At 44.6% G+C, this 27,687-nt stretch overlaps 1 protein-coding gene across 12 annotated transcripts in view; it reads right to left on the bottom strand.

Moving 5' to 3' along the window:
* Positions 1 to 27,687, bottom strand: part of NCOR2 (nuclear receptor corepressor 2) — a 355,605-nt gene that overhangs the window by 227,829 nt on the left and 100,089 nt on the right. For all 12 annotated transcript variants that reach the window (XM_060269894.1, XM_060269902.1, XM_060269904.1 and 9 more), the window contains exons 3-4: positions 18,505 to 18,632; positions 5,205 to 5,379 (exon numbers count right to left, since the gene is read on the bottom strand). In XM_060269894.1, the coding sequence (XP_060125877.1) occupies positions 5,205 to 5,379; positions 18,505 to 18,632 (303 nt within the window). The remainder of the gene's footprint in view (positions 1 to 5,204; positions 5,380 to 18,504; positions 18,633 to 27,687) is intronic.

Below are 27,687 nucleotides of genomic sequence, written 5' to 3'. Positions count from 1 at the left end.
TCAAGAAGCCAACCAGTAGGCTTGGAAGGCAACATCCTTTGGCCACTGTTGCTCCCTAGCAACTGCTATTGGCAGATATACTGCCTTTGGGAATGTGGGTTCCATTTAGCCATTGTGACTAATATCCACCGATAGTCATACGCATTAGATAGTAAAGCCACCTAATCTAGGTCAGTGTGAACTATTGCATTTTGCGGCAATGAGTTCCATAAATTAACAGATGTGTGGCCTGCAGAAACATCCCAAGGGCAAGAGGGAGGCCTGGGCCTGAACTTCCCTAACACTGTATAACAAAACAAAAACGGAGGACCACCAGTGGAAAAAAACAACAAAATAAAACAAACATTTATCCACTGAAAAGAAAATGCTTGGAATCTGCTCCCTGAAGGGATAGTACAGCTAAGCACAGGCCACTTTTTAATCTCCTCACTCACAATACAATATCACAGTTAAGGCCTGTAGTACTGCATTTTAGCCACCTTGGTTGTTTTGTTTTGTTTGTGTTAAGCAAGATGTGGAATCTGTGAAGTTACAGAGCATGAGGTAAGGTCTCTTAAGCATGTGCTCTCAGTGCTGGGCTAACTGGATCCCAGTCCGACTGGCAGGAACCATGCAATCAGGCAGCACCGCCAAAGGCCAGCCGAGCACAATCCTGCTTCACCACCTTTCTCCTCAAGAAGTGACCGTTATCACTTTGCTGAGGAGAATGGGGAACAGCTCTCAACCTGCCCCAGTGCACAAAGATACTGTTGTCAAGGGAATGCCCACTTGGTATTTTCACTGCTTCCCCCCCCCCCAAAGGTAAGCATTCAGAATGAAAATAACAATACTGTGTCTGAGAGGAGAAATAAATCACAGACTTAAGTTGGCTCCCTTTAATCCCCTCATTCACATCTATGATATCACACTGTTTCTTTCACCCACAAGCCTTTGCTGTATGTGGCTATCTCTTTTTGTTTGTTTGTTTGCTGTTACAGTTCTTCATTAGTACATACACAGTACAACTGTTGCGTTCAAAAATGAGTAAGAAAAAAAACTTATTTTCATATACTTCCCATCCACTCCTTCTATGGTTTCCTCCCTGTTCCCAACCTATCCACATCTATACAATCCACTTTAAGTTCTTTTTCATCTCTGTTCCTTTCTATTAATCATACCTACTGGTTCCGCATATTCTAGCAGTTTATGATGCCCCTCTTCTTTTGTTGGAATCACGTCTGTTCTCCACTTTTGTGCAAGTAAAATCCATGCGGCCGTGGTTGCATACATCAATAGACTCACTTGTTTTGGAGGGACTTCTGTCGTTATTATACCCAGAAGATAAGCTTCTGGGTTCCTATTAGGAAAGTGCTTTTAAACTCCCCCCCCCCAAGTTTGCTATGGATTAATTCCCAGTAGTCTTTAATGACCCTACAAGACCACCCCACATGGTAGAATGTTCCTACACCCTCTCTAAGTTTCTAACATTTATCACTCTCTGCTTTGAACATTTGCCAATTGTTGGGAGTTAAATATCACCTATGAATCATCTTAAGATAGTTTTCTTATAAAGTGTAACAGGCAGTAAACTTCAAGTTGTTTTTCCAAAATTGTTTCCGTAATAATTGTCAATATTATGTCCCACATCCCTAGCCCAGCTGATCATGGATGACTTAAGAAACTCTTCCTTCGTTTCCCACTCTAATAATAAATCATAATTTTTTTAAAGTGTTTACCTTCAATCCTACTACTGTAACTCCTTTTCAAATTGTGATTGTTTGTCTGCAAAAACCTTATTTTTTGTCTGCCTTAAACAGAGCATTAAGTTGATAATAGTTTAGCCAATCCATTACATACTCTTTAATTTCTTCTTTTTTCCATTTTTGGTCCCCCCCCCCTTAAGATCTCTGTATGTACCCCACTCCACAATAGTGGCTATCTCACAAGTTTCTTTCTCTCCCTCTCTCACAGTGATGACTTTTTCCTTCAGATTTTCTTTTTTAAAAAATGATGGAAGATGTGTTGTCACCTCTGCAAACTCCTCCATTTCTTTCCAATCAGGTAGTGATGGGACATATTTGGGAGAAGAAAAGGCTAAGGAATGAACCCAGAATGGAGTCCGTAAGACAGCTGGATGATGCCTCGTATGCCTCCTTCTGGCAACTCCTGCAGCCGAGCTGGTGCCAAACAAACATTTTGCTCTGCTTTCCTCTGGACCATGTCAGTGAGGCCAAGACAGGGATCTTGACATCTAGGCAGCCCAGGACCTCCATCCACACTGCCCAGGTCCCAGAAAAGTTTCTTGGTGCTGCTGGAGCAGCAAGAACAACACGGCTTGACTTCACCCACAGAGGCCTACTGCATTGTCTCAGAAGACAGACAGATGCCAACAGGTGGTGATGGTTAGGGAGCTGGCAGCTGTGGCATTAGCACACACATTTACTGTCTCTGCTCAAAGAGCCGCAACCCCCTTCACTGCCACCAGCACCAGAGCTAGATCACTCATTTCGATATTAGGCCCTTGCCACTTGCTCCCTGGCCAAGTGGGAGGCCTGCCAAAGCCTAACGCAGGATTTGGCCAGTTCCATTAATAACTGCATGACCCAGACCCACTGAGTGTGAGTGTGGAAGGACAGAGCCCATGCTTGCTTAATCCCTGCAACATACAAGAGCTCCAGATTACCATGGGAAAAGGAGAAGCAAGGTGTGGGGGGGGGGATAGCCATTTCTCAGCTGCCTGATTTTGCAAAAATCCCTCATTAGCAAAGGGCAAGAGCACAGCTCCACACACCGGCCAGACAAAGCAGACATACTGCTCAGTAAGACCATATCCACACTATAGTTTAAAGCAGCAAAATGCCATTTTAAATTGTCATGGCTTTCACCCACCCAAAGTCTCCTGGGAAATGTAGTTTGCTAAGAGTGCTGAGAGCTGTTAGTAGCTCGCTCTTCCCCTTACAGGGCTGCAATTCCCAGAGTTCCTTGGGAAGCAGGACTGGTCATTTGTAGCTCTGTGAAGAGAATGGGGGGTCTCCTAGTGACTCTCATCACCCTTAACAAACCACACTTGTCAGGATTCTTTGGGAGAAGCCATGACTAATGAAAGTGGTATAATAAGGCTCCAAGTGTATAGTGCAGATGGGGCTTAAAGTATCCCCTTACACCTCTGGAATGACTATGAAGAATTCTGTGGGCTCAATTCTGCCAGTAAACAAGTTTTCTATGTCCCTCCCAGCTTCCTATGCTTATTGTCATGTTGTCATTTTCGCCACCCGCAATGGTCTGACTCTGTATAAGGCAGCTTCCTATGCTCCTATGTTCCCCCCAGTCACGTCCACTCCCCAGACTATGCTTATTTCCTCAGGCCACAATCTCTCACTCGCACTGCTCCACAATCCATTCAAATGATTTTGCCTGGCTGGAATCTGTTTTTGAACTGGGATATTGCCCAGGGAGTGATAATGCCCAAGCTTTGCACCAAGCCAGAAGACAAAGCAGCTTAATCTACAGAGCAGGAGTCACCAACTAGGCCTTCTCTAGTTCCCACGAAATACACTTACCCCTGCGGAAATTAGGCTGTTGGCTGTTGCAACCAACAGAACATAATGGTGTGTGTGTGTGTGTGTGTGTGTGTGTGTGGTACCCACAACAAGCCCCTCCAGTTTGCAAATTTGCCCATAGGCCCAAAAACGGTTGAAGATGATGCATAAATTATTCCCAGCAAAATCTGTGGTCCAGAATTGATGTTTGCATGTGCTTCTAAATTAGACTGGTTTAAGTTAAGAAAGCCTTAGGAGTGGAGCTGGGATTGAAAAGATTAAGTTCTCATTTCTGGTACTGAGAACTAAGCATGTGATCAGAGGCACCTTCTTTCTTAACTATGCATGCATGCACACCCACACACCCCACTCCTTTGCATCTGGCTCTAGCTGGTATACCTCTAGGTCCTAGTAAAAGACCAAGTAGATCATACAAGGCCAAAAGTCCACTCCACAGGGGCACATAAATATATTACAACTCACTCAGAGAACGATTATAGCCCACCCAGACCGCCAAAGAAAAACAAAATTGGCAATTGAGGTTTGTGCCAAGCATTTGCAGTTCAGAGCATGCTTTTCCAAGGGCAGAACTGCAGCCAAATTCAAGGCCTCAGCAACTGAGCAGCCAACACTCAAGGCTGAAAGGGACACACAACAGCCTATAGTCCACTATGCAGGTGCAAGACTATCACTGCCTGCAGCTAAATCATTTATTCAAATCCACATGCAACACTCTGCCCCTTAAGAAACCCTCCCTACTTCTTTTATAGCCCTGGGAGCTGCTTGCCTTCTGTGCTTCTACACACTCCTTCCTAGCTTCTTCCCCATCATCCTTTCCCTCGGTCACCTCCACCTATTTTTTTCTCTCAACTCAACCCACTTGTATCCCACTTATTCTGAAAAGAGCTCAGGGCAGTGTACATAAGGCTAGCCCATGTTGTTGTTATTGTTGCTAATATTATTTAAATCTGAAGATCCTGAGGCACTTCACTACAGAATAATACAAAATTAGAATATAAAATACAAAATACAAAATATAAAATATAAAAGCAAAACAGAAACAAAATCTTCACAACAACTCTGTAAGGTGGATTCACACTGAGAGGCAATAGCTGATCAGTGAGTGAACATCTCAGCTGATAGAAGGAAAGGAACCTCTATCCACTGCACCACACCACTGCTTTCCATTCCCCATATTCCTGCTTCCCAACCCACTAGCTACTCTGCTCTCTGTCTTTCTGCCACCCTTTGTCATTAAGTTCACTTACACCAGCAGCCCTCCTGTTCATCCAGCTTCCAATGCCTTGGCTTTCCCTGCAGACAATATTGCAGACAAATCCATTAAGGTTGCAAATCCTTCCGTTTTGTGGGGTCTGCAAGGTGTCTGGTGCATTCTGGGGTGCCTCTCAGGCCCTTATGCTGCAAAGCGTTCAGCCAGTGGGCCCATGTAAGGTGAAGACAATGCCAACATTTTAGTTCCTCTGAAGCAGCCTCTAAGACCAGCAGAGGTGAGAGCTCTAAAAATCCATTTGCTGGCTGCATACTGCAAGCAGCTAGAATATTGAAGACCAAACAGAGAGTTTTCAAGCTGCACATTGTATTTCTCCCAGACACCTCCTCCTCCTCCTTTTCCTCATCGCAAAACCAACATGTACTGTACTGCGTGTGCCTGGCTCCTTGGCTTACCTTGGAGAGATCCTCCGTCCCTCCCTGCTGACTGAGCAGAGGTGAATGTCTCAGCAAAGGTTCTTGCAGCAGCTCCAGCCGGGGCCGTTTCGTCTCAATGAACTCAATTTCCGACTGTTTGCTCAGGTCAGAGAGGTAGGAATGTGACTCAGCTCGGGCGTGCAACTCCTGCGACCTGATGGGGAGGCAAAAAGAAAGGATCCATTACAGGGCCACAAGGCAGCCTTAGTCCTGGGGTGCAGAGGAACTCCTGCAGTCCTAGGTCCTGGCCTAGGAGCCTTGGTGGAGGACAGACAGTTTCCTGCAGCTTTTCCACTAGCCAGAAAAGGGAACTGTGAGCAGTTCAGGCTCAGGCATCCTCACACTCACCCAGAATCCTCTCAGTCCTAAGGATCACACGAGTGCACACAGCCGATCCTATGGCACTGCCTGCTATTAATTGATTCATTGATTGAATTTGTATACTGCCCCACTATAAAGACTCCTAAATCTGCTGCTCTTCCACAGTCAGCAAACCCTGCTAAGGAGAAACATGCTCACACACCATGCTATAATCTCTCTTGCACCACCCAACAAGGCTGAATATCTGTCATTTTGCCTCTTGGCTTTCTGTTGTTGCCTCAGGTGCTCGACAGTCTTTCTTTCTCTCTTTTTCCCTTTTTGAGAACATTTTATTAAATTTTCCAAAAATAATAACAAAAGCATCATCAACAGATTTTAAAATCATAATTTAATTGACTTCCCTCCCCTCCCCTTCTTGGTTTCATTGTTTGATTCTCGTTCACACACGTCCTTAAAAGCTTGACAGTCTTTCAACCTGAGTGCCTGATTCATCACTATGCTGAATCTTTCCCAGCACTCTGTTGTATTCATGGCATCCATCTTCTAAACAGCTCCTTGAGGTAGGCTTCTAGGGTGTCTGACATATATCCCTAGGGCAGAAGGCAACTTGAATCCATGCTCCCAAGTCTGCACAGCATACCATTTCCCTCAGTTTGAAGTCTCAGCCTCCCTTGGCCATTGCAGAGCTTTTGCAGGGAAAGAAGTCCCACCTAGAATCCCTTTTGTAATCACCATCTGAGTCAGAGGTGTCACCCCCTGCCAGGCCCTGCTCTTGCAGAATTGTGGGCCATGGAAAAAACTCACTGTGGTCGGGAAGCTTTCACTGGTGCCGGAAAATATCAGCTGATCCTCTCTCACCCAGTGGGTGCAAGGGAGTCTCATAACCAATGTCCTAGTCTCCCTGGAGCTTCCCTCCTTTAGTCAGTGGGGATGCACAAGCTGAACCCCACCCCCCAAACACCCTCAAGTATCCAGTTGCCCTCAAGAGTCATTGTAGGGTGGAAACTGGGAACCTGTGATCCTCCAGATATTGCTGGGTGATTGTAAACCACTTGAGGATGCCTTGTGGCTTGTGGGAAACAACTGAGAAATACTAGCCATACTTAGCTGTTGCCCGTGTTATGTTGCTGGGGCTGCTGGGAGTCCAACAGCACCAGGACGCATGGTGCTTATAACACCAAGGTTGCAGGTTCGATCCCCATATGGGACAGCAGCATATTCATTCCTGCATTGCAGGGTATTGGACTAGAACTAGATGATCCTCAGGGTCCCTTCCAACTCTACAATTCTTTGATTCTATGACTAAAAGGTGACCACAGGAGATGAAGAGGAGAAAACCCTTCACAAACCTATTTGGCTGCATCTTAAACCTGGTAAACCTATTTCTGGCATCACATCTGGCATTAGCATTCCAATTGCTACCACCTCGTCTCCCCGACCCCCAACCCACCACCATCTTCCCAACCCCTCAATCAAGAGGATTAATTGCTTTCAATAAGAATCGCAATTAAGCTTTCCCCTCTCAACACACTCCGCACGTCTCCTTCAGAGGGCTGCGAGCAAACGTAGGCTTATTAACGTGCACAGAATGTATCGTTATTGACAAAAGGACCTTACTTCTCATTACCATGGGACAAACGCTTCAAAACCTTAATTGCCAGGAAGGCAAAAAGAAAAAAGATAAAGAAAACAGAATTAAAAGTGGGTGAGGAACCCTTAACAACGACCAGCTCCAAGGAAGAATGACTCATAAACCTACCCAAACCTCCTTTGAAAACAAACTGCCTTTACTACTGCCTTTACTACTATGGATGAAGGCAAAAATGACAGGGCAAATTTACATGTACAGCCATTTGTTACAGCTTCCATTTCTTTCCTCAAAACAGAATTCTAATGATTAATCTTCCCCGCTCCCCTCAGAAAAGCACTACACATAATGAACTCTCTATCCATATATTGAATTTTTCTGAAGTGACTATGCAGATATAACTGCACCCACCTACCCACCCTGGGTATTCAGGTAGAGTGAAAAATGGTGGAATGAGTGGGGCAAAGAAGGCATGAACTGGAATAACCCCAACATTCTGCTTTAGGGCAGAATTTCGGGGCCCGACTCAGGTGAATGATCAGGATGTGCCCCCTCCAAACAAATCAGGGGTGGCTTATGTCACTTCCTTCAAAAGGTGGTAATGCACCTAAATAAGACCTCCCCACAGGCCCCCTCTATCTGGTCCTTGGGACTCTCCCCAGGCGACACCTCTTCCTCAGATACACACCCTCCCTGTGTGCTTTTGTGCTCCTGAGCTGTGATAATGCCTCTTGCTTAGAATTGCAGAGTAGAGTTGGGAGGGACCACGAGGGCCATCTATTCCAACCTCCTGCAATGTAGGAATAGTTTGCCCAAGGTGGGGCTCAAACCCACAACCCTGAGATTAAAAGTATCATGCTCTACTGACTGAGCTGTTTCAAGCTCACCTCAGTGGAGAGCAGAGAGGGGTATGAGGAAACTAACCAAGTGTACAAATATATAATTTACATATGTTGCCCCTGGCCCCATCTACTGCTGGAAGGTTGTACTTCCGGCTGTCTGGCCCTTCAGTCCAGAGTCCAAGACTGTTGTGCCGCACCACTGAACAAGGCTAAGCTAGGGCTGAGGGTGGTTAAGCCTGAATCTAGCTAGGCCAGGTGGGTTTCCCAACTCAGGGTGTGGGGGAGGGGCGGTGTGGGATCCTCCAACTGAGGTCAGTTCCCGGAGTTAGAAGATGGAGCCCGAAAGATTCCTGAATTTCAGGGGGTTGGACTAGATCAGGCATCCCCAAACTTCGGCCCTCCAGATGTTTTGGACTACAATTCCCATCATCCCCGACCACTGGTCCTGTTAGCTAGGGGTTATGGGAGTTATAGGCCAAAACATCTGGAGGGCCGCAGTTTGGGGATGCCTGGACTAGATGATCCTCAAGGTCTCTTCCAACTCTAAAATTCTATGGTTCTATGAAATGCTGAAAGCAGAGCATACTGCCCTGTCGGCAGCAAAAACATTCAGTGCCTGGGGAGGTCATGGTGGTGGTGAGTGTGTCAGGGGACCACCAGGGAGCACAGAGGGATGGTGCAAGGGCTCCAAGATGCTGCTGACTCAGAGCATCGCCCCAAAGGTGATGCTGAGGCTCTCACAGCGGAGGAGAGCTCAGGGGATGCTGATGGCTCACAGGAGCAGTGGGGAAGGGTGGAAGTGATGGACCTGAGCGCTGGGGAGGGAGAAGTGTCAGAGACCAGAGAACCTGCTCAACACTTGAGCACTTCAGGGGGGAAGGCAACGTTCCCGCCCCTTCACCCCAGGAATGCAGGGGGGACAAACGTCGGGAGCAAAAGCGGAAGCTGAGAGCTCCCAAGTTCCTTTGCTGGCGCCAATCTAGACGTGCGCCACTTCCAGATTCTGACTCGGACTAGACGGTCATGTTTCTTTATTGCTCTGTCTTGTGTGTATATGTGTGTGTAAAAAAGGGCATGAGGGTGTGTTTCCACTTTTCACCGAAACCACTTGACCGATAGCGTTCAAATTTGCACACAACATCCCATGCTATTATGAGAGAAGGATATACCATTTGCAGAACACACAACTCACCCAAAAGTGCATGCTGGGGAAAAGAAGCCAAAAGAGGTTGCAAAACAGCACCCTCTATTGGCGGCTACACTGGTACTACAGCTAGAAAACCTTCCCTCTCCACAGCACCTCAGCTCGCCTTTACAGACTAGGCCGAATGGAGGTGGGGACTCGCCTGGGTGGGTGTTGGGGGGAGGAGGGGACGGAATAGATCATGGGTCGGGACGGGGTGGGGGGAATCACAGGGATGAACTGTAGGTGGGGGGGAGGAGGCAGGATAGGTCATGGGTCAGGACAAGGTGGCGAAATCGCAGGGATGAGCCGGGGGGGGGAGGAGAAGGGATACATCATGGATCGGGACAGGGTGGGGGGAAACACAGGGATGAGCCACAGCAACGCGTGGCCAGGCCAGCTAGTATTTATATAATAAAACTCTGTAAAAACCAATTACGGAGTTTGGAGCACATTACACGTGAGAAAGCAACACAGCGCCATTACAGAGTGTGTGCCAAACTGGTTGCACAGTGTTGAGTGAGGAGGGAGAGTGATCTACACTATTCACCTAAGACAGTGGTTCTCAAACTTTGTTCTCTGGGCCACACCAAATATTTCATTGAAAATAAAAACATTGGAAAACACAACTAGGATTGTCCTCAGTATCACTTGATGCTCTGGCTCTCATTTTGAAAATATATCTATCCATATTCTACAAATTGAAAAAAATAATATTTTGATATTATACTACACTGAAATGTTTATATGTTTCTTGATTGCCCTTGAATCTTCCCATCATGCTTGCCATCCTCTCCTGCCATTCCACTGTGTGCACTACCACTGACCTAAGACATATCCCTCCACTAAAAAGTGCAAAGGGTGAGTCTTGTCCTTGGTTTTATGGCAATTTGCCTGTTTTCAAATCTGCTGGCTAGGTAAAAGAGAAAGTATTTCTATCAGATCTGGCCAAACAAGAGATTGAGAGGAATGAAGAACAGGGCCTTCTCAGTGGTGGCCACATAACTGCGAATATGAATTTTGAATGAGCCCAGGCAAGCCCCATCCCCCAAATATTTAAAGAAGCCTCAAAGACCTATCATTTACCCTTTGGGGGCAAACTTAGGAGTTGGGCTGTAGGTGCTATCCTGATTATTAATGTTATGCTAGGTTACTGTTATTGTATTGTTAGTACCAGATGTGAATATTGCTTGAATGAACTCAATGTTTTGCTGTTATGTTGTATTGTGCACTGGTGGATATAAAGTTCATAAACTGCATTGGGAGGCATGGTTTTGCTTCTTTGTGTTTTTAGCATGAAAAGCAGTCTTTATAAAGTAAAACAAATGTTGCTTGCCCATTACAGGGGTTCCATACCCTTTTGGGCCTGCAGTGGGTTGTGAGGCCTATGGAAAAATAATCCTGGGTAGCTGCATGACTCCAGCCTGCAACCTGAACATTCCATGTTCAAGCTCCAAAGTCTCTGAGCACACTTGCTTCAAATCTCCTTTGGTGGCCTTCGGCAAGCCTCCCTCCTTCTACCAGAGGCCCTCCATCTGCCATATGGGGGTAATAATACTGAAAACATGCAGATAATGATACTTGCAGAAGGGGCGCCAGCTGAGATAAATATATGTGAAGTGTTTCCTGCTGATTTTATATTGTTTCTACAGCACAGTGAACTATAAGAAAACTCCACCTGAAGCAAAATGAGCAGGCAGAGGAAGGCTGGAGGACTGCAGGTGTGGCTCAAAGTGTACAACGGTTGTTTTTGAACGCCAACCCATCATCAGTCCTGCTGGCCAGCATATCCCAATGCATCAGGGGTGGTAGGAGCTACAGTCCATCAAGTCTAGAGGGCCACAGGTTCTCCATCTAAAATGGAAACATGCCAAAGCCCACATTCGCATTCTGAGCTGGAGGACCAGCATCAAGTTGTTTTGACTCCCTGGGCACTCCCTTTCTTAAAAGGGGGCACTACCCTTTTGTGGCATCAGGCTTACACGTGAACACTGAAGATCATTCTGCTGTGAGCTACTCCAACTTTTAAGGAAAAATATATGCAATTCTAGTCCTTTTGCTACATTAATACATTTACTTACAGTGGTACCTCTACTTACGAATTTAATGCGTTCCGAACGCACATTCGTAAGTCGAAAAAAATTGTAAGTCGAATCCTATAGGAATGCATTGGGAGAAAAAATTCGTAAGTAGAAGCAACCCTATCTAAAAATTCATAAGTAGAAAAAATCCTATCTAAACCGCATCCAAGATGGCGGACGGAGCTCCATTCGTAAGTAGAAACATTCGTAAGTAGAGTTATTCGTAAGCAGAGGTACCACTGTATATGCTGTCTTACCCACCCTCCACTGTGAGGTCCCAGAGGCGGTTGCTGCGATGCAATCGGGTTTCTAATTGTAAAACCATTTGTATACAATTGTAAAAATACAATGCAAAACCATTTCAAACAAAAGCAGCAAGGTACAAATTAAGCAAAATCAGAAATACCTTAACTGTCAAAGGCTGGGGTAAAGAGCTGCACCTTCAGAATACGGCAAAAACTATGCACCAAAGGTGCTTGATGCCCCTCTCTGGGGAAGGAGCTGCACAACTTGGAGGTTGCCACAGAGAAAGCCCTGTCCCAGATGGCCATTCCTGACACTTCTGAAGGTGGCAGGATTACCAAGAAGAATCCCTCCACTGATCTTAGCACTCAAGAGGGTCTCTGTGGGGATGGAAGCAGCTTTTTAGACATTTGGGACCTAGACAGCAACGTGAGCACCTTGGATTGGGCCTGCAAATCTTGATGTTTCGAGGGCACACTTTAAATATTCCTGGGCAACACTACACCGTTTCTGAATGGTTCAGGAACAGCCCAGGATGTTAGAAATATGCCTTAGGGCGGTGATCAGACAAAGACAAGAAACAGAACTGCCAGAACATTCCTCTGCAAGTATTTGTGGTACAACGTGTACGAAAAGGAGATCTTGAAATAACATTTGTCCTAGCTGGCGGGGCCCATGGCACACACACTGCAGGGGAAACCTTCCAGAAAATGGCCCACAAACAATAGATAAGGTGTGCTAAGGCATACCGTGTTTCTCCGAAAATAAGCCATACCCCGAAAATAAGCCATAGTGATAGGCAGTTTAACCTTGTATATATGACATCCCCTGAAAATAAGCCACCGTTGTTGTTTTTTAAGGAAAAATAAATATAAGACGGTGTCTTATTTTTGGAGAAACACAGTAGCTTAGTGGTAAAGCACTGTCTGAGTGTTGCAAGGTTAAATGCCTCAGAACTCCAGATAAAAGCGCCTCAGGGACAACTTGCATGGCTCCATAAGAAAAATATGGCACAGATCTTCAAGGACTACCAATTTAACTGCAGGCGGGAGACTGTGTCCTTGAATACTACGACCAGATTTGGAAGGCATTGGTGCTTGGTGCTGGCAGTCTGGCCTGTGGTTAACAGCTAAATAAGAAAATCCTTTCAGAGCAGGATTGGAGCAAAAGTGGAAGCAGGCAACACCCGCCCACCCACCCCTAAAAACAACAACAGTGATGTGTTTGCAGGATGTGATCCTTAGAAACTAGAGTCATAGAAAGTTGCCTTACTGTGGCAAAAAAGGCTAGTATTGATGCACAGTAAAGATAAATCTATGGTCCCCTTTAGTCAATGGACTGAACATATGACAGCACTCGCAATGTATGAATGACTTGCTTACAGATGTAGCCTTTCTACGGAAAAATATAACAATATTTGGAAAGCATTTATAAAAAATATAATAGGATATAAATAACCATACAGTGGTACCTTGGTTTACAGCCATAGTCCGTTCTGGAGGTCCGCTTGTAAACCAAAGCAGGTTGTAACCCAAGGCGCGCTTTCGCCAATGGGGCCTCCTTGTAATCCCAAAAAAGGCTGCAAACCAGGACACGCATTTCTTTTTTTTCTTTTTTTTAATGTTTAATCTTTATTAAGTTTAAAATCAATATAAAACAAAACAATTCTCTAAAATAAAAGCAAAATCAATACATACATAGATAATCATACAAATTCAAACAAAGCTTACTCCATCTTCTCAAATATATCGTCAACTTGTCTTATATATCTTCCATTCTGTCTTCACATCTTCTTTTGTAATTCGACTTCCCCTTCTCTTCTATCCTGACTATAAAATTGTTTATCCTCCTACTGCTTACATTAACTTTCCTCCTTGGAATACTACAAAATATTGGTTTCAAACCCAAGTTCTTTTAAGTATACTCCAAATTTTCCCCAATTATCAATAAATTTTTTATTGGAACCGCCCCTAATTGAATTCGGCAATCTCGCTAAATCAATATAACCGATTAATTTCTCTTGCCAATCTCTAATAGTGGGTACTTCCTTACTTTTCCATAATTTTGCAATTAAAATTCTCGCCGCCGCTACCGAGTATAAAAATATCTTTTCATCTTTTTTTGCCACTTCCTCTTCAACCATTCCTAATAGGAAAGATTCTGGAGTCTTCTTTATGTTGTATTTAAATATTTTCTTTAACTCTTCTAACACTCCATTCCAGAAAGGTTTAATTTTTGGGCACTGCCACCAGATATGTAGGAACGTACCTACTTCTCTTTCGCACCTCCAGCAATGATTATCTTTAACTTTATACATTTTATAAATTTTGACCGGCGTCAGATACCACTTATAGAACATTTTTATTAAATTTTCTCTAATTGTTTCTGACGCCGTGAATTTCCATGTTACACTCCAGAGTTTTTCCCACTTATCCATTTCTATTGCTTTCCCTAGATCCATTGCCCACTTCGTCATTGTCTCCTTCACGACTTCATCCTTCACTTCCCATTCTAGAATGGTGTTATACACTTTGGATATAATTTTCCGTTCACTATGTAATAGACTTTTTTCAAGTAGGGATGGTTCGGACATAAACCCTCCTTTTTTCATATCTTCTTGAAACCTACTATTTAATTGATAATATTGGAGCCACCCTGCCAATTGCTGCTTAACATCTTCATATTTTTTAATTTTAAATACCCCTTCTTTTTCCTCTATTAAGTCCTTATACTTTATCCATTTTCCATCATTATTTACTTTTTTCACTGTTATTATTTCGATAGGTGACAACCATTTTGGTGTCTTCGGTTCCATCAGAGGTTTATGTCTTTCCCATACCTTCAATAGAGATTTTTTAATAACATGCGTGTTAAACTCTTTATGTATTTTTACCTTTTCATCCTGCAAGTAGGCATGCCAACCCCATCTATTTTGAAATCCCTCTAGATCTAGTAGCTCGTGATTTTCCAAGGTAATCCATTCCTTTATCCAAAGAAGGCTTGCGGCATCATGATAGATTTTTAGGTTAGGGAGCCCCAGTCCTCCTCTCTCTTTTATGTCGGTTAATAATTTAAATTTTACTCTGGCTGGTTTATTGTTCCATATAAATTTGGATAGATCTTTATTCCATTGTTTAAAAATTCCACTTCCTGTTCCTAAGATTGGGAGCATTTGAAATATGAACAGCATTCTCGGTAGAACATTCATTTTAATGGTCGCTATTTTGCCCAGAAGTGATAAATTTAATCTTTTCCATATTTCTAAATTTTTTTAACCTCATTCCAAATTTTGACGTAATTATCCTTTACCAAATTATTAGTATTATTAGAAACCCAAATTCCTAAATATTTAGCCTTTTTAACCACCTTCAATCCTACTCTCTCTTGTAACCTTTCAATCTCCTCTTTCCTTAAATTTTTGACCAACATATTCGTTTTATCTTTATTTATGCTAAACCCCGCTAACTCCCCAAATTCTCTAATTTTCTCTAATGCTTGGGGTACACTTTCCTCTGGGTCCTCCAATGTAAGAATGATATCATCAGCGAACGCTTTTTAATTTATGGGTGTCTCTTCCCCTTGTTATTCCTTTAATCCTCTCATCCTCTCTTATGTTTTTTAGCAGAAACTCTAAGCACATGATAAATAATAATGGGGAAAGAGGGCAGCCCTGCCTTGTTCCTCTTTGTATCTGGATTTCCTCTGTTAATTCTCCATTTATAATCAATTTGGCTCTCTGTTTATTATAAATTGCTCCTATACCTTTTACAAATTTTTCTCCAAAACCCAATTTTTCTATACCTTTTTTCATAAATATCCATAGGACTTTATCAAATGCTTTTTCTGCATCCAATAATAAAAGGGCCGCTTTCTTATTTATTTTCACACTTAGATACTCCAAAATATCTATGATATTCCTCATATTGTTATACATTGATCTCTTTGGTAGGAACCCCGTTTGGCAGGACACGCATTTCGGGGTTTGACGTGTTTGTAATCCAAAACGTATGCAAACCAAGACGTATGCAAACCAAGGTACCACTGTACAGTATATGTATTTGAATAATAACATTATATAGCTATATACTAAACAAGCATATATGGAATTGAAGTTGTTTGCATGTATCTACCGTACTTTTATTTTCATTTTCTTCTTTATTCGCTTTTTATTTCTATTTAATTTTGTTTAATTAAAATATTCTCAATTTAAAAATTAAAGAAAAAAATAGAAAGTTGACATATACCAGATTGTTATTCCATCTAGTTCTGTATTGTCAACACTGGCTGACAATAATTCTCCAAGGTTTCTAGCAGGGAATCTTTTCTAAATCTACCTGGAGATGTTGAAGAATGAACCTGGGATCTGCATCTCCTCTCACTGAGCAACGGCCCTTCCTCCTAGGAGGAGCCTGATCTGAAGGCCAAAGAACACGCAAGCAGATGTGGAACCTGACAAATCGGGGAGGGAGCAGGCAGGTGGCAAGACAGCACAGGTTCTGGAATATAAAAATAACTCAAAATACGCCCCAAATCTGTCTGTTACATGGGCAATGACTCAGGTCTGACCTCAGGAAGAAGAAGCAGGATATCCGCTTGGCATGCACATGTGACGTCATGTTGGGCTTGTGGGGACAACAGTCTTCTACTACTCTGCAGCCTGAAGTGGTCCACCAGCAGATAGACTGGGAGAGCCTTTCCAATTTGAGTCTCCTCAAATCGGAAGGGAACCCAAGGGCAGAGTTTTCTTCTAAGCAACCTGCCGATGGTGGGCAAGGCCAGAGGCAGAATTCGGCTGAGCAAAACATGTGACTTTTAACTTGGGACATTGGGTTAGTTTTGGCTCATGCCCATCTCTATCACGGTTGCTCACCCGTGCCATGGCACCAGCTGCTGTTCATGTGGCACATGGGGCTCATCTCTGGAGCTGCTAAGTAGCCCATCAGCTATCAATCAAAAAGCTCCTCTCACTCTGTCACTCAGTTGCTTGCTTGCCTTTCCAGAAGCAGAAGCATTTCAGCCAAAAGGAGAAGCTGAAGGAGTAAGAAGCAAAGGCCGCTGTCGCGCTGGTGATGAGGAGAAGACCAAGGACTGTGAGGAAGCTGCTTTGAAAATCAGCAGTGTCTTACGTGAACGAACAGGCAGGCGAGGGAATGAAAATAAAACAAAACCGGGGCTCCAGCAGATTTCCAGTAAGAGTCATTTCTGGAGGGAGGTCATTGTGGTGACACCTTCCCAAGTACTCTGGTCAAGCACTCAACTAAGATGCCACAGAAAGGGAAAGAAAAACTAACACTCAGGGCCTCAGGCAGCAGATGGGCAGCGAGTCAGTAATCATCTCCCCCCCCCTCCCCACCATCCATTCCTCTCCAAATGTTCTCCCACCTCAACCTCCTCCAACCTACTGCTCCCATCAAACATTGTAGGGCTGCCACTCCCACCAGCCCCAGCCAGCATGGGCAATTGTCACAGCTGATGGGAGTTGTATGCCCCAGAAAACATCGGGGGGGGGGGCAGCAGGCTGGGCAAGCTTGTTCTATTTCAGGGGTGGGGAACCTTTCTCAGCTGGAGGTCCACATTCCTTTCTCAGCAGCCTTCTGAGGACCACATGACAGCGGTGGCTGGGGCCAAAGACAAGCAGAGGAGCGGATGTGTTTTACCTTTCTACAGCAGGCTCGTTCCTACTGGCACCCCTCTCTATCCTCCATCCAGGCACGCAAGCCAGGTGGAACACACACAAGGAGGGTTCAAATGCATGGCTGAGGGTCCGACAGAGGGTCCAGGGCGGCCATATTCAGACCCTAGCCCTGACGTCTCCCACCCCTGTTCTACCTAACGCCAAGTGGTAGCGGACCGGCTGCAAACCAGCCTGACACAGATAGCCCTGGTCCATGCGAGGCTTGGCCTCCTGCCCATAGCTGCCAAGTTTTCCCTTTTCTCGCGAGGAAGCCTATTCAGCATAATGGAATATCCCTTAAAAAAAAGGGATAACTTGGCAGCTATGCTCCTGCCCTCAGCAGTTTTTCCTCTCCCCCCCCCCCCCCCCAGACACAGCAGCAGTCTGTGCTTGCTGTTTGCTTGAATCCTCTCCTCCAAATTCACAGGCCTCCCTTGTGCTTGCCGCTCCTCCCCACCCACCCCCCTGCCAACCCACAAGAGCCAGCTGCCGCAGCTGGAAGCCAAGCAATCGTAACCTGGGAAGCCAGCTAAAGCTCTTACACAGATGCATCTTGATTGAATCTGCGGGGGGGGGGGGGGGGCTCAGCTGCATGGACGGCTGCTCTTCCCCCCTCCTCTGGCGAAGGGAGGGTGAGGGGGAAAGGAGGGAACTGCTTCTGGTGCCAGAGAAAGCCCAAGGAATTCGCTGTGGCTAGCCCTCACCAGCACTGCAGCCCCCAGCCACCAATGAATCCAAGAAACACAAAGGGGGGGAGCGTGGGGGTGTGGAAAAGGGCCTCAAGAGGTCACCTAAGTCCACAACTGCTGCACCAAAGAAGGATTAATTAGGCTTGAGCCGCTCTTGACATATGTTTATGCAGGTCTATATTTAAAAACTTCCACTGGTGGAGAAAGGAAGGAACTTCACAGCCTCCCTTTGGCAACCACTTCCCAGAAATGCTGTAAAAAAAAAATTCAGGCTATCATAGACCACAAAGCTGGGAAAGGACACAATCAAATGATCTCACCAGGTATATCCCATACTTGAAAGCATCCCTTGCCAACACTCATACGATTCTCCAGAAACCTCCAAAATGAGGAAATGCTGCTTCCTGAGCTGGTTCCCATGTTCCACGTACCCTTCAAGGTATTGGGTGTTTATTTTTCTCCATTTTGGGTTTGTTCATTTTTGGTCCGTTTCGTCCCACTTCTGCATTAACCCTTGGATGGTGGTGGTTGTTTAAACACGAAAAATTGTATTTCAAGATGTTTGCAACCTTTCCCTACAGACCCACTTATATTGGTGCACCAATACACTATACACCAATAGCACTACACACGCAACCGCTCTTTGCATTTCCCTTACCTTTCATTCCCTGGCTGGAACTCCGATAGTAAGGACGGCCTCCTCCGCTGTGGCTGCAAGATAGACCCAGGGGGAAGGTGAGAAGGGTAGTCCCTGGAATGGTGCTGATACTCCAAGAGTCCCACATCCTGAGCAAAAGGGGAGAAAAGAGACAGGATTTGCAGAGGCTTTCACATAGGTTCCAGCTGCCTATTACACACTCTCAATCTTACCCACAATAGGACTGTGTGCCCTCCACACTAAAAGCACATCCTCAAAAGATTCTGTAGCAAGGAAATATGCATTTTGTGACCCGCATACACTATGCAAGCTTACATCCAACAATTTCTATGATTTATTCTGCTTGGGGTATTTTGCATCATACTGCTGAGGATAACCTTGTCAGAAAGCCTGGAGGGCTGCTGCCAGTCAGTGCAGACAATATTGAGCTAGTTGGACCATTGTAAAAGAAGAAGCAAAGTCTCAAATTGGTATTTATTTATTTATTTTTAAAAAGTCTTAATAGTCCGAGATACAGTGCCTTGATAGCAGAACCTGCATCTTGTGCCCCTGAGAAAGGTTGTCAACAATCAAAATGGCCAGACATTTTATTGTTCTATAATTTTTATTTATTTATTTATTATTCGTGCCCCACCCATCTGGCTGGGTTTCCCTAGCCACTGTGGGTGGCTTCCAACAGAAAAATAAAATGCAATAATCTATTAAACATTAAAAGCCTCCCTAAACAGGGCTGTCTTTAGATGTCTTCTAAAAATCTGGTACAGTAGTTGTTTTTCTCTTTGACCTCTGATGGGAGGGCGTTCCACAGGGCAGGCGCCACTACCGAGAAGGCCCTCTGCCTGGTTCCCTATAACTTGGCTTCTCTCAACAAGGGAACCGCAAGAAGGCCCTCGGCGCTGGACCTCAGTGTCCGGGCACAATAATGGGGGTGGAGATACTCCTTCAGGTATACTGGACTGAGACCGTTTAGGGATTTAAAGGTCAGCACCAACACTTTTGAGTTGTGCTCGGAAACGTACTAGGAGCCAATGTAGGTCTTTCAAGACCGGTGTTATGTGGTCTCGGCGGCCGCTCCCAGTCACCAGTCTAGCTGCTGCATTCTGGATTAGTTGTAGTTTCTGGGTCACCTTCAAAGGTAGACCCACGTAGAGCGCATTGCAGTAGTCCAAGCGAGAGATAACCAGAGCATGCACCACTCTGGCGAGACAGTCTGCGGGCAGGTAGGGTTTCAGCCTGCGTACCAGATGGAGCTAATGGACAGCTGCCCTGGACACAGAATTGACCTGCGCCTCCATGGACAGCTGTGAGTCCAAAATGACTCCCAGGCTGCGCACCTGGTCCTTCAGGGGCACAGTTACCCCATTCGGGACCAGGGAGTCCTCCACACCTGCCTGCCTCCTGTCCCCCACAAACAGTACTTCTGTCTTGTCAGGATTCAACCTCAATCTGTTAGCTGCCATCCATCCTCCAACCGCCTCCAGGCATTCACACTGGACCTTCACCGCCTTCACTGGTTCTGATTTGAAAGAGAGGTAGAGCTAGGTATCATCCACATACTGATGAACACCCAGCCCAAACCTCCTGATGATCTCTCCCAGCGGCTGCATGTAGATGTTAAAAAGCATGGGGGAGAGGACAGAGCCCTGAGGCACCCCACAAGTGAGCGCCCAGGGGTCCGAACACTCATCCCCCACCATCACTTTCTGAGCACGGCCCAGGAGGAAGGAGCGGAACCACTGTATGACAGTGCCCCCAGCTCCCAACCCCTCTAGATGGTCCAGAAGGATGTTATGGTTGATGGTGTCAAAAGCCGCTGAGAGATCCAGCAGAACTAGGAAACAACTCTCACCTTTGTCCCTAGCCCGCCGGAGATCATCAACCAGTGCGACCAAGGCAAGGCCAAACTTGCCAGTTGTTCCTTTTATCTCTTGATTCCCTACTTTAGCATTCCAATCCCCTATAATGAGAAGAACATCCTTCTTTGGTGTCATTTCTAGAAGGTGTTGTAAGTCTTCATAGAATTGGTTAATTTCAGTTTCTTCAGCACCGGTAGTTGGTGCATAAACTTGGATTACTGTGATGTTAAAAGGTCTGCCTTTGATTCGTATAGAGATCATTCTGTCATTTTTGAGATTGCATCCCAGTACAGCTTTTGCCACTCTTTTGTTGACTATGAGGGCCACTCCATTTCTTTTACGGGATTCTTGCCCACAGTAGTAGATATGATGGACATCCAAACTGAATCCACCCATTTCCGTCCATTTTAGTTCACTGATGCCCAGGGTGTCAATATTTATTCTTGCCATCTCATTTTTGACCACATCCAGCTTACCAAGGTTCATGGTTCTTACATTCCAGGTTCCTATGCAATATTTTTCTTTATAGCATTGGACTTTCCTTTCGCCTCCAGGCATACCCGCAACTCAGCGACCTTTCGGCTTTGGCCCAGCCACTTTATCACCAGCCTCTGAATCTACTTATATTTGTCCCCCGCTCTTCCTCAGTAGCATGTTGGACACCTTCCGATCTGAGGGGTCATAACTTTTATATGCCTGTTGTCTTTGTCCATGGAGTTTTCTTGGCAGGGATACTGGAGTGGCTTGCCAGTTCCTTCTCCAGGTGGATCACGTTTAGTCAAAACTCTCCACTATGACCTGTCCATCTTGGGTGGCCCTGCATGGCACAGCCCATAGCTTCTCTTGAGTTATTCAAGCCCCTTCGCCACGACAAGGCAGTGATCGATGAAGGATCACTGCCTTCTTACATGTGCCCTTAAGGCAGGATTTATGAGCACAGAGACAATGAGGAGGTTTTTTCATTTCCTCCCTCCTTGCAGAGAAACATTTCGTCAGTTTGGGAGAGTCAAAATGGTTTTAGGACTATCTTCCTGTACTGTTTCAGACATGTGGTTTATATATTTATGTTTGTGTTTGCCTTGTACATTTAATTTATATATTTGAGACCTTAAATTCTTATAACACACCCACACAACAACCCTGTGAGGTAGGGCCAAGCCAAGAGATCAGGACCAATCCAAGGGCACTCAAGTGAGCTTCACAGTTGAGTAGGGATTTGAACCTTGGTCTCCCAGGTTCTACTCCAGGGTCAACAACTGGATCTGCTTCACAACTCGAAAGGGTTCCATGGGGGATGCATCAAGGAGTTTCCTGATGGGAAATCACTTGAAAAAGCTCTGACCTGAGCCATTTGCCATTATCTCAAGGATGTCTCTTCAAACACTCTCAGAAGGGGAATATTTTGTTTCAGGGAGGGCAGGATGGAGGTGCTATTTTATTAAAAGGCACATCCATCTCATTCCTAGACCCCTTCAAAAAGGAGAGGGCTCCCAGAGCCGCAGTTTAATTAACCGAAAAGCTCTCTGCTACACCTATTGAACACCTTGATACCTCAGCTGCGCTCCTGCGCTCTCCCCCGGCCCAAAGCACAGTAAGTTTGGCAACCCCTGATTTAGAACCTAGGCCAAAGCCACATGATACCAAGAAGAGTTTCATTAAAAAAGACCTGGCAGCCATAACGGAGTCACAGCACAAAAATCCACGAGGAAGGTAAGTCAGTATTTTAGCTGGACCAAAGAGGAATTTCAAAATCTCTCTTAAAAATCCCTTAAAAGAACCTGAAAGGGAGGGGGGTAACTCCCATGTTGGGGATTTGGGGCCAGCTCTTCTTAAAAATATTACACACACACACACACACACACACACACACACACACACACACACACACACACTGTGGAACCAATATTCATCATACACAAACCTGTTTATAGGTCTGAAAGGTAAAGGACCCCTGGACTACCCTCTATCACATCATTTTAAATCAGCCTTTGCCAACTAATGCCCTACAGGACGTCAGACTGGAGTCTCTCCCAGTCCTACCTGGAGATGCTGGGAACTGAACCCTGGACTTCCTGCAAGCAAAGCAGATCCTCTACCACCAAGCTATGACCTTCCTTATTTCAGTGGAACTACTCTGCTTATTACTTAGCTGAATGCAAGCCAAGGTCTCAGAGCAGGGTTCATATTAGGCAGGGGGTTGGATGGCCATCTGTCATGGATGCTTTAATTAAGATTCCTGCATTGCTGGGGGTTGGCTCCCTTCCAACTCCGAATCTTTCTTTCTTTCTTTCTTTCTTTCTTTCTTTCTTTCTTTCTTTCTTTCTTTCTTTCTTTCTTTCTTTCTGTTATAAGAATTTTAAGGTCATATATAAAAAAATTAAATGTTCATAACTGTATATATAAACCACATGTCTGAAACCCCACAGATTAGGTCCTGAACAAATTGACCTCAAATATTTCTCTGCAAGGTCAAAGTGGAAACCTCCCCGCTGTCTCTTTCCTCACAAATCCTGTCTTAAGGACACATTCAAGATATGAACAGGGTGTGAGCCTGTGACCTGTGACCTAGATTCAGGAATTAAGTACAGTCATACCTTGGTTTAAGTACAGTGGTACCTTGACTTACGGATGCTTCGACTTACAAAGGTCTCGACTTATGAAGTTGACAACCCCGGACGTTTTTTCTCCCGCACGGTCCGCACATGTGCAGAAGCGCAAAATTGCGCTTCGCGCATGCGCAAAACGGGCGCTTCGACATCCGAAAACCTCGCGGAACGGATTGTCTTCGTAAGTCGAGGTACCACTGTATGGTTCGGTTTGAGTACTTTCAGTTTAAGTACTCCACGGACTGTCTGGAACGGATTAATCCATTTTCCATTACTTTCAATGGGAAAGTTCACTTCAGTTTAAGTACGCTTCAGGTTGAGTACTCCGCGGACCCCTCTGGAACGGATTAATCCACTTTCCATTACTTTCAATGGGAAAGTTTGCTTCAGGTTAAGTACGCTTCAGTTTAAGTACTCCGCGGAATGTCTGGAACGGATTAATCCATTTTCCATTACTTTCAATGGGAAAGTTCGCTTCAGGTTAAGTACAGACTTCCGGAACCAATTGTGTACTTAAACTGAGGTACCACTGTAGTTATAATAACAAAAGAGTGGCCAAAACCCAGATAATGCAATCAGGTAACTTGCCACACATGAGATAAACAACACACTCAGATTTCTGTTGTAGACCGCCTTTTCTGTGATGTAGGTATGATGTATCTGGGGGGTGGTCTTGGACTCCAGGACGGGCAATTTAAAATGTCTATATAAGGGCTTGCACGCATGGCTCTGGGTCCTCCTCCTCTCTCCTGTATGTAGGGGAGCACCCTGTTGCAACAATTAATAAAGATCAGGCTTACTAGCTGCTTTGCTTCTCAATATTCTCTGGTTGGTCTCTGTTGTTTTCTCCTACCGAAAGAGAACCTACAAAAGGACTCTATATGGGCTCTTGGGTACCCCATAAGGGAAAAGGAGCAGGTGTTTTTTTTACTAATATCTCTTTATTTCTTTATTTCTTTTGCAAGCAGCCCCCCAAAAAGTGCTGTCAAAAAGAAATAAAAATATAAAGTATGAGGCAATAGCAATGGTACAGATGAAGCCCTCTGGGATGTGCATTAAAGATTTCACCTTTTGTAAGAAGTGCAAACGGAACATCTATCAAGCAGATGGAAAGAGCAGACAAAAGACAAGCGTTATTAGCCACAAACCACAGCCTGAGTCTAGGTTATCAGATGCATACACTTTATGCATGGACAGCAAAAATCTTTCTTTTCTTGGTCATGGTGAGCTCCTGCTCTGAACATGAGCTGTGCGCACTTGCCCACCAGACATTCAGAACTGCTCCACTTCATAGCAGCCTGCAACCAAAAGGCATCTAATAGAAACCATTCTGTAGTTTTCTAAGTTTACAGTCCTGGGGTGGAATTCTATGCGGCGCCATTTAAAAAAATGTGGTTAGAAAAGTGACAGGGAAATGCACTGCAAGTTGTGGGATGAACAGACAGTTAGCAAAAAAAGATGTGCAAGCACTTTGCAAGTGAATCAGGATGAATGCTCATAGTAGTATAAACCTCTCTGCAAATTATATATATATATATATATATATATATATATATATATATATATATATATATATATGAATAAAAGCTCAATAAAAACTGGACACGGTCTAATCTCCAAGTAAACTTTCTGCAAGCAAATCAGGTCATCTGGAGGGGTACTTATGGTAATACACACAAGCACCATGTTTTGAATTAAGGCAAGAACAAAGACCTTTTGGCCCTACAGACACAAACTGTAACTGATGTAAAATAAAAAAAAATTCCTTCAGTAGCACCTTAAAGGATGGACTTCCATTTCATGCGGCTCAATGTGGTGCCTTCCATAGTTCTGGTTACAGGTAGGTAGCCGTGTTGGTCTGGATCGAAGTAAAATAAAAAAAAATTCCTTCAGTAGCACCTTAATTTTTTTTTTTTTTACTTCGATCCAGACCAACACGGCTACCTACCTGTAACTGTAACTGATGTGGTTGCCACTTAGAATAGCCCCCCTCAACTTTGACCCCTCTGTTTGGACTAGGAAGACCATCTGCCTCAGCCAGCATGGCCATCAACATCTAGAGGGCCACAGGCTCCAATACCAGGGGAGAGCCCTGTTCTCAGACACACTGAATGATCTTGTGGAAACCTTTCAAAGTGCACTCCACTTCTCTGCCCACATCTAAACAAGTCATGCCACCTGAAAACAATTCCTCAGGTTGCTTATACAAGACCCCAAGCTTCCCTTGCCACACCTCTTCATGGGAACTTAGGAAGCTGCCTTATCCTGACTCCACGTAGCTCAGGGTATCAAGCAGTGGTCTCTCCCAATCCTATCCAAACCTTCTGCACACAAAGCAGATGCTCTGCAGCATTTCCAAGAGCAATGAGCAAGTGCAGCTGGGAGAAGCCACCATCTTTCATCCACTTTTGGCAGGGAAGCGTTCTATGAATGGGAGGCTGGGGATTAAAATAACTAATTTTCCTGGCATCCCAAGAAGGAGAAATCTTTAAAATACTTTTTTTTTGTCTCCCCCGCCCTTCCAACAAGTAACTGTAAAATATATACAGTATTATTACTTGACAGCCCCAAAAGCTCAGCTTTGATATTTCCTGACATTTCTGCCATCATGGGAAGCTCCCAGCTGGAACCGAACCCCCAGTGTGCCAGCTGGGCTTTTCTTTTCCTTGTTGCTTATCCTAACACCATCACAATAAAATCTTGTTTGTAACTGAGCAGAGGTCCATACTGAGTCCAGCCGAAAGGAGGAGACGTCTTTGCAGATGACATGGTGATATCTGTAGAACAGGGGTGTCCAACTTCCAAGAGACTGCGATCTACTCACAGAGTTAAAAACTGGGAGTGATCTACCCCCCTTTTTTGGGGGGGGGGGTTCATGTAAAAGTTGTTGAGCTTCTTTAGGGAAGAGGAAAGCAACATTGAACTTTTTTTAGGGAGGAAAGCCCCGTTTTTGGTGATTCAGATCATTTTAGGGGTGCAGGGCAAAGATGTTGAGCTTTTTTAGGGGAGCCAAAGTTTTTTAGCTTCTTTGGGGGGTGCCACTGATCTACCGGTGATCTACCACAGACGTCCAGTGATCTACTGGTAGATCACGATCTACCTGTTTGACCTGCCTGCAGAACCAAATAGAGTCAATTCTGAAAGTATTACAAGAGATAAACAAATTTGGCAAAGTAGGTCTTAAGATTAATAAAGATAAAACCAAACTCTTGGTTAAAAATATGAATGATGAGAGTAAAAATAAATTACAAGGTGTGTCTGGATTAAAGATTGAAAGGAAGGCTAGGTATTTAGGTGTAAATAATATAAATCTGTATGAAGATAATGATTTAAAATTATTTATTTATATATAAATAAAAATTAAGCCGTATTTTGACTAACTAACTAAAGAAATAAATAAATAAAACACATGCTGCAGGGAGAGGGATTGTAAACAGTAAGGTCAGAAGAAAAGGGACAGAGAAAAGCACAAATGGTGATAATTACATTTTTAACAGTGACCATTCATGAATATGCCATGCTAATAACACAACCAGTACTGGTAAGCCATTAGCGTACGTAATGTGATGAAAATCCATTGTGCTGATTCAATCCGCAAGGGATAGCATAATGTGATGAAAATCCATTGTGCTGATTCAATCCGCAAGGGATAGCATTTGAACCTCTTGATTAATTATCATTCAGCAGTTTGCAAGTCTCTCTTTGAAGCTCCTCTCTGCTACTTGGCCACCGTAAGGTCAGTTGCTCAGCGCCCTGAGAAGCTGGAATGTTCCCCAACTTGTTTTTCAATATTGCCATTTCTGATACCAATTTTGTATTCAATCATTGTCTTGCACTGAGACTGGCCTGTTTCCCCTACGTAGAATAAAGAAGGTCACTGTCAGCACTTTCAGAAAATGAGCAGGTAAATGAACCTCTGGTGATGTAGATGGCATTATGAGGTCCCATAAAAGCACTGCCATGACATGGGGAACAAAGTTGGCATCTGGATCTGCTAACGTGAGCTGCTGTTGGAGATGGGGAGAAGGACTGTATCCAAGCAAACACAGGCCCCTGTAAGAGAGAAGCATCATTGTCTAGGATGGGCTGTAGTTAACGGAGGATACCTTTCCATGGCTTTAGTGGCTATGGTTGTAAATCACTTTGAATCATTTCTGTGAGTAAAATGACCAATAAATATTAATAATAAAAATGACAAGAACTGGGAGCTGTAAGTGACAACAGGTCCCTTTTTATTCACGTTAATAAATAATTAAAAAATGAATAAGGGGCAAAACTACCATATTTTTCTGTGTATTAGACGAGGTTTTTTGACTAAAACATCCTGTCAAAAAACTGGGGTCATCCAATACATGAGTAGTGGCATTTGGGTGGGGGGGGGGAGAGAAGCAGCACACCTGCCAGCCAGCCGGTTGTCAGGAGCACAACTTCCCCTATGCTGCAGCGAGTGGAGAACGATCTAGGGCATGCATCCCCAAACTTTGGCCCTCCAGATGTTTTGGACTACAATTCCCCTCTTCCCCAACCACTGGTCCTGTTAGCTAGGGATCATGGGAGTTGTAGGCCAAAACATCTGGAGGGCCGAAGTTTGGGGATGCCTGATCTAGGGAGTGTTTCCTACCCGTAGCTGCGTGGGGGAAGAAGCTCAACAACTTTGGGCCATCTCCCCTCATTTTCTTAAAACTGAGTCCCAAAAATGGGGGGGGGGTCCTTATACATGG

This window comes from Zootoca vivipara, chromosome 17 (genome assembly GCF_963506605.1).
Source record: "Zootoca vivipara chromosome 17, rZooViv1.1, whole genome shotgun sequence".
NCBI lineage: Eukaryota > Metazoa > Chordata > Lepidosauria > Squamata > Lacertidae > Zootoca > Zootoca vivipara.
Note: the sequence above shows the minus strand (reverse complement) of the source record. Positions and strands in the feature narration are given on the sequence as shown.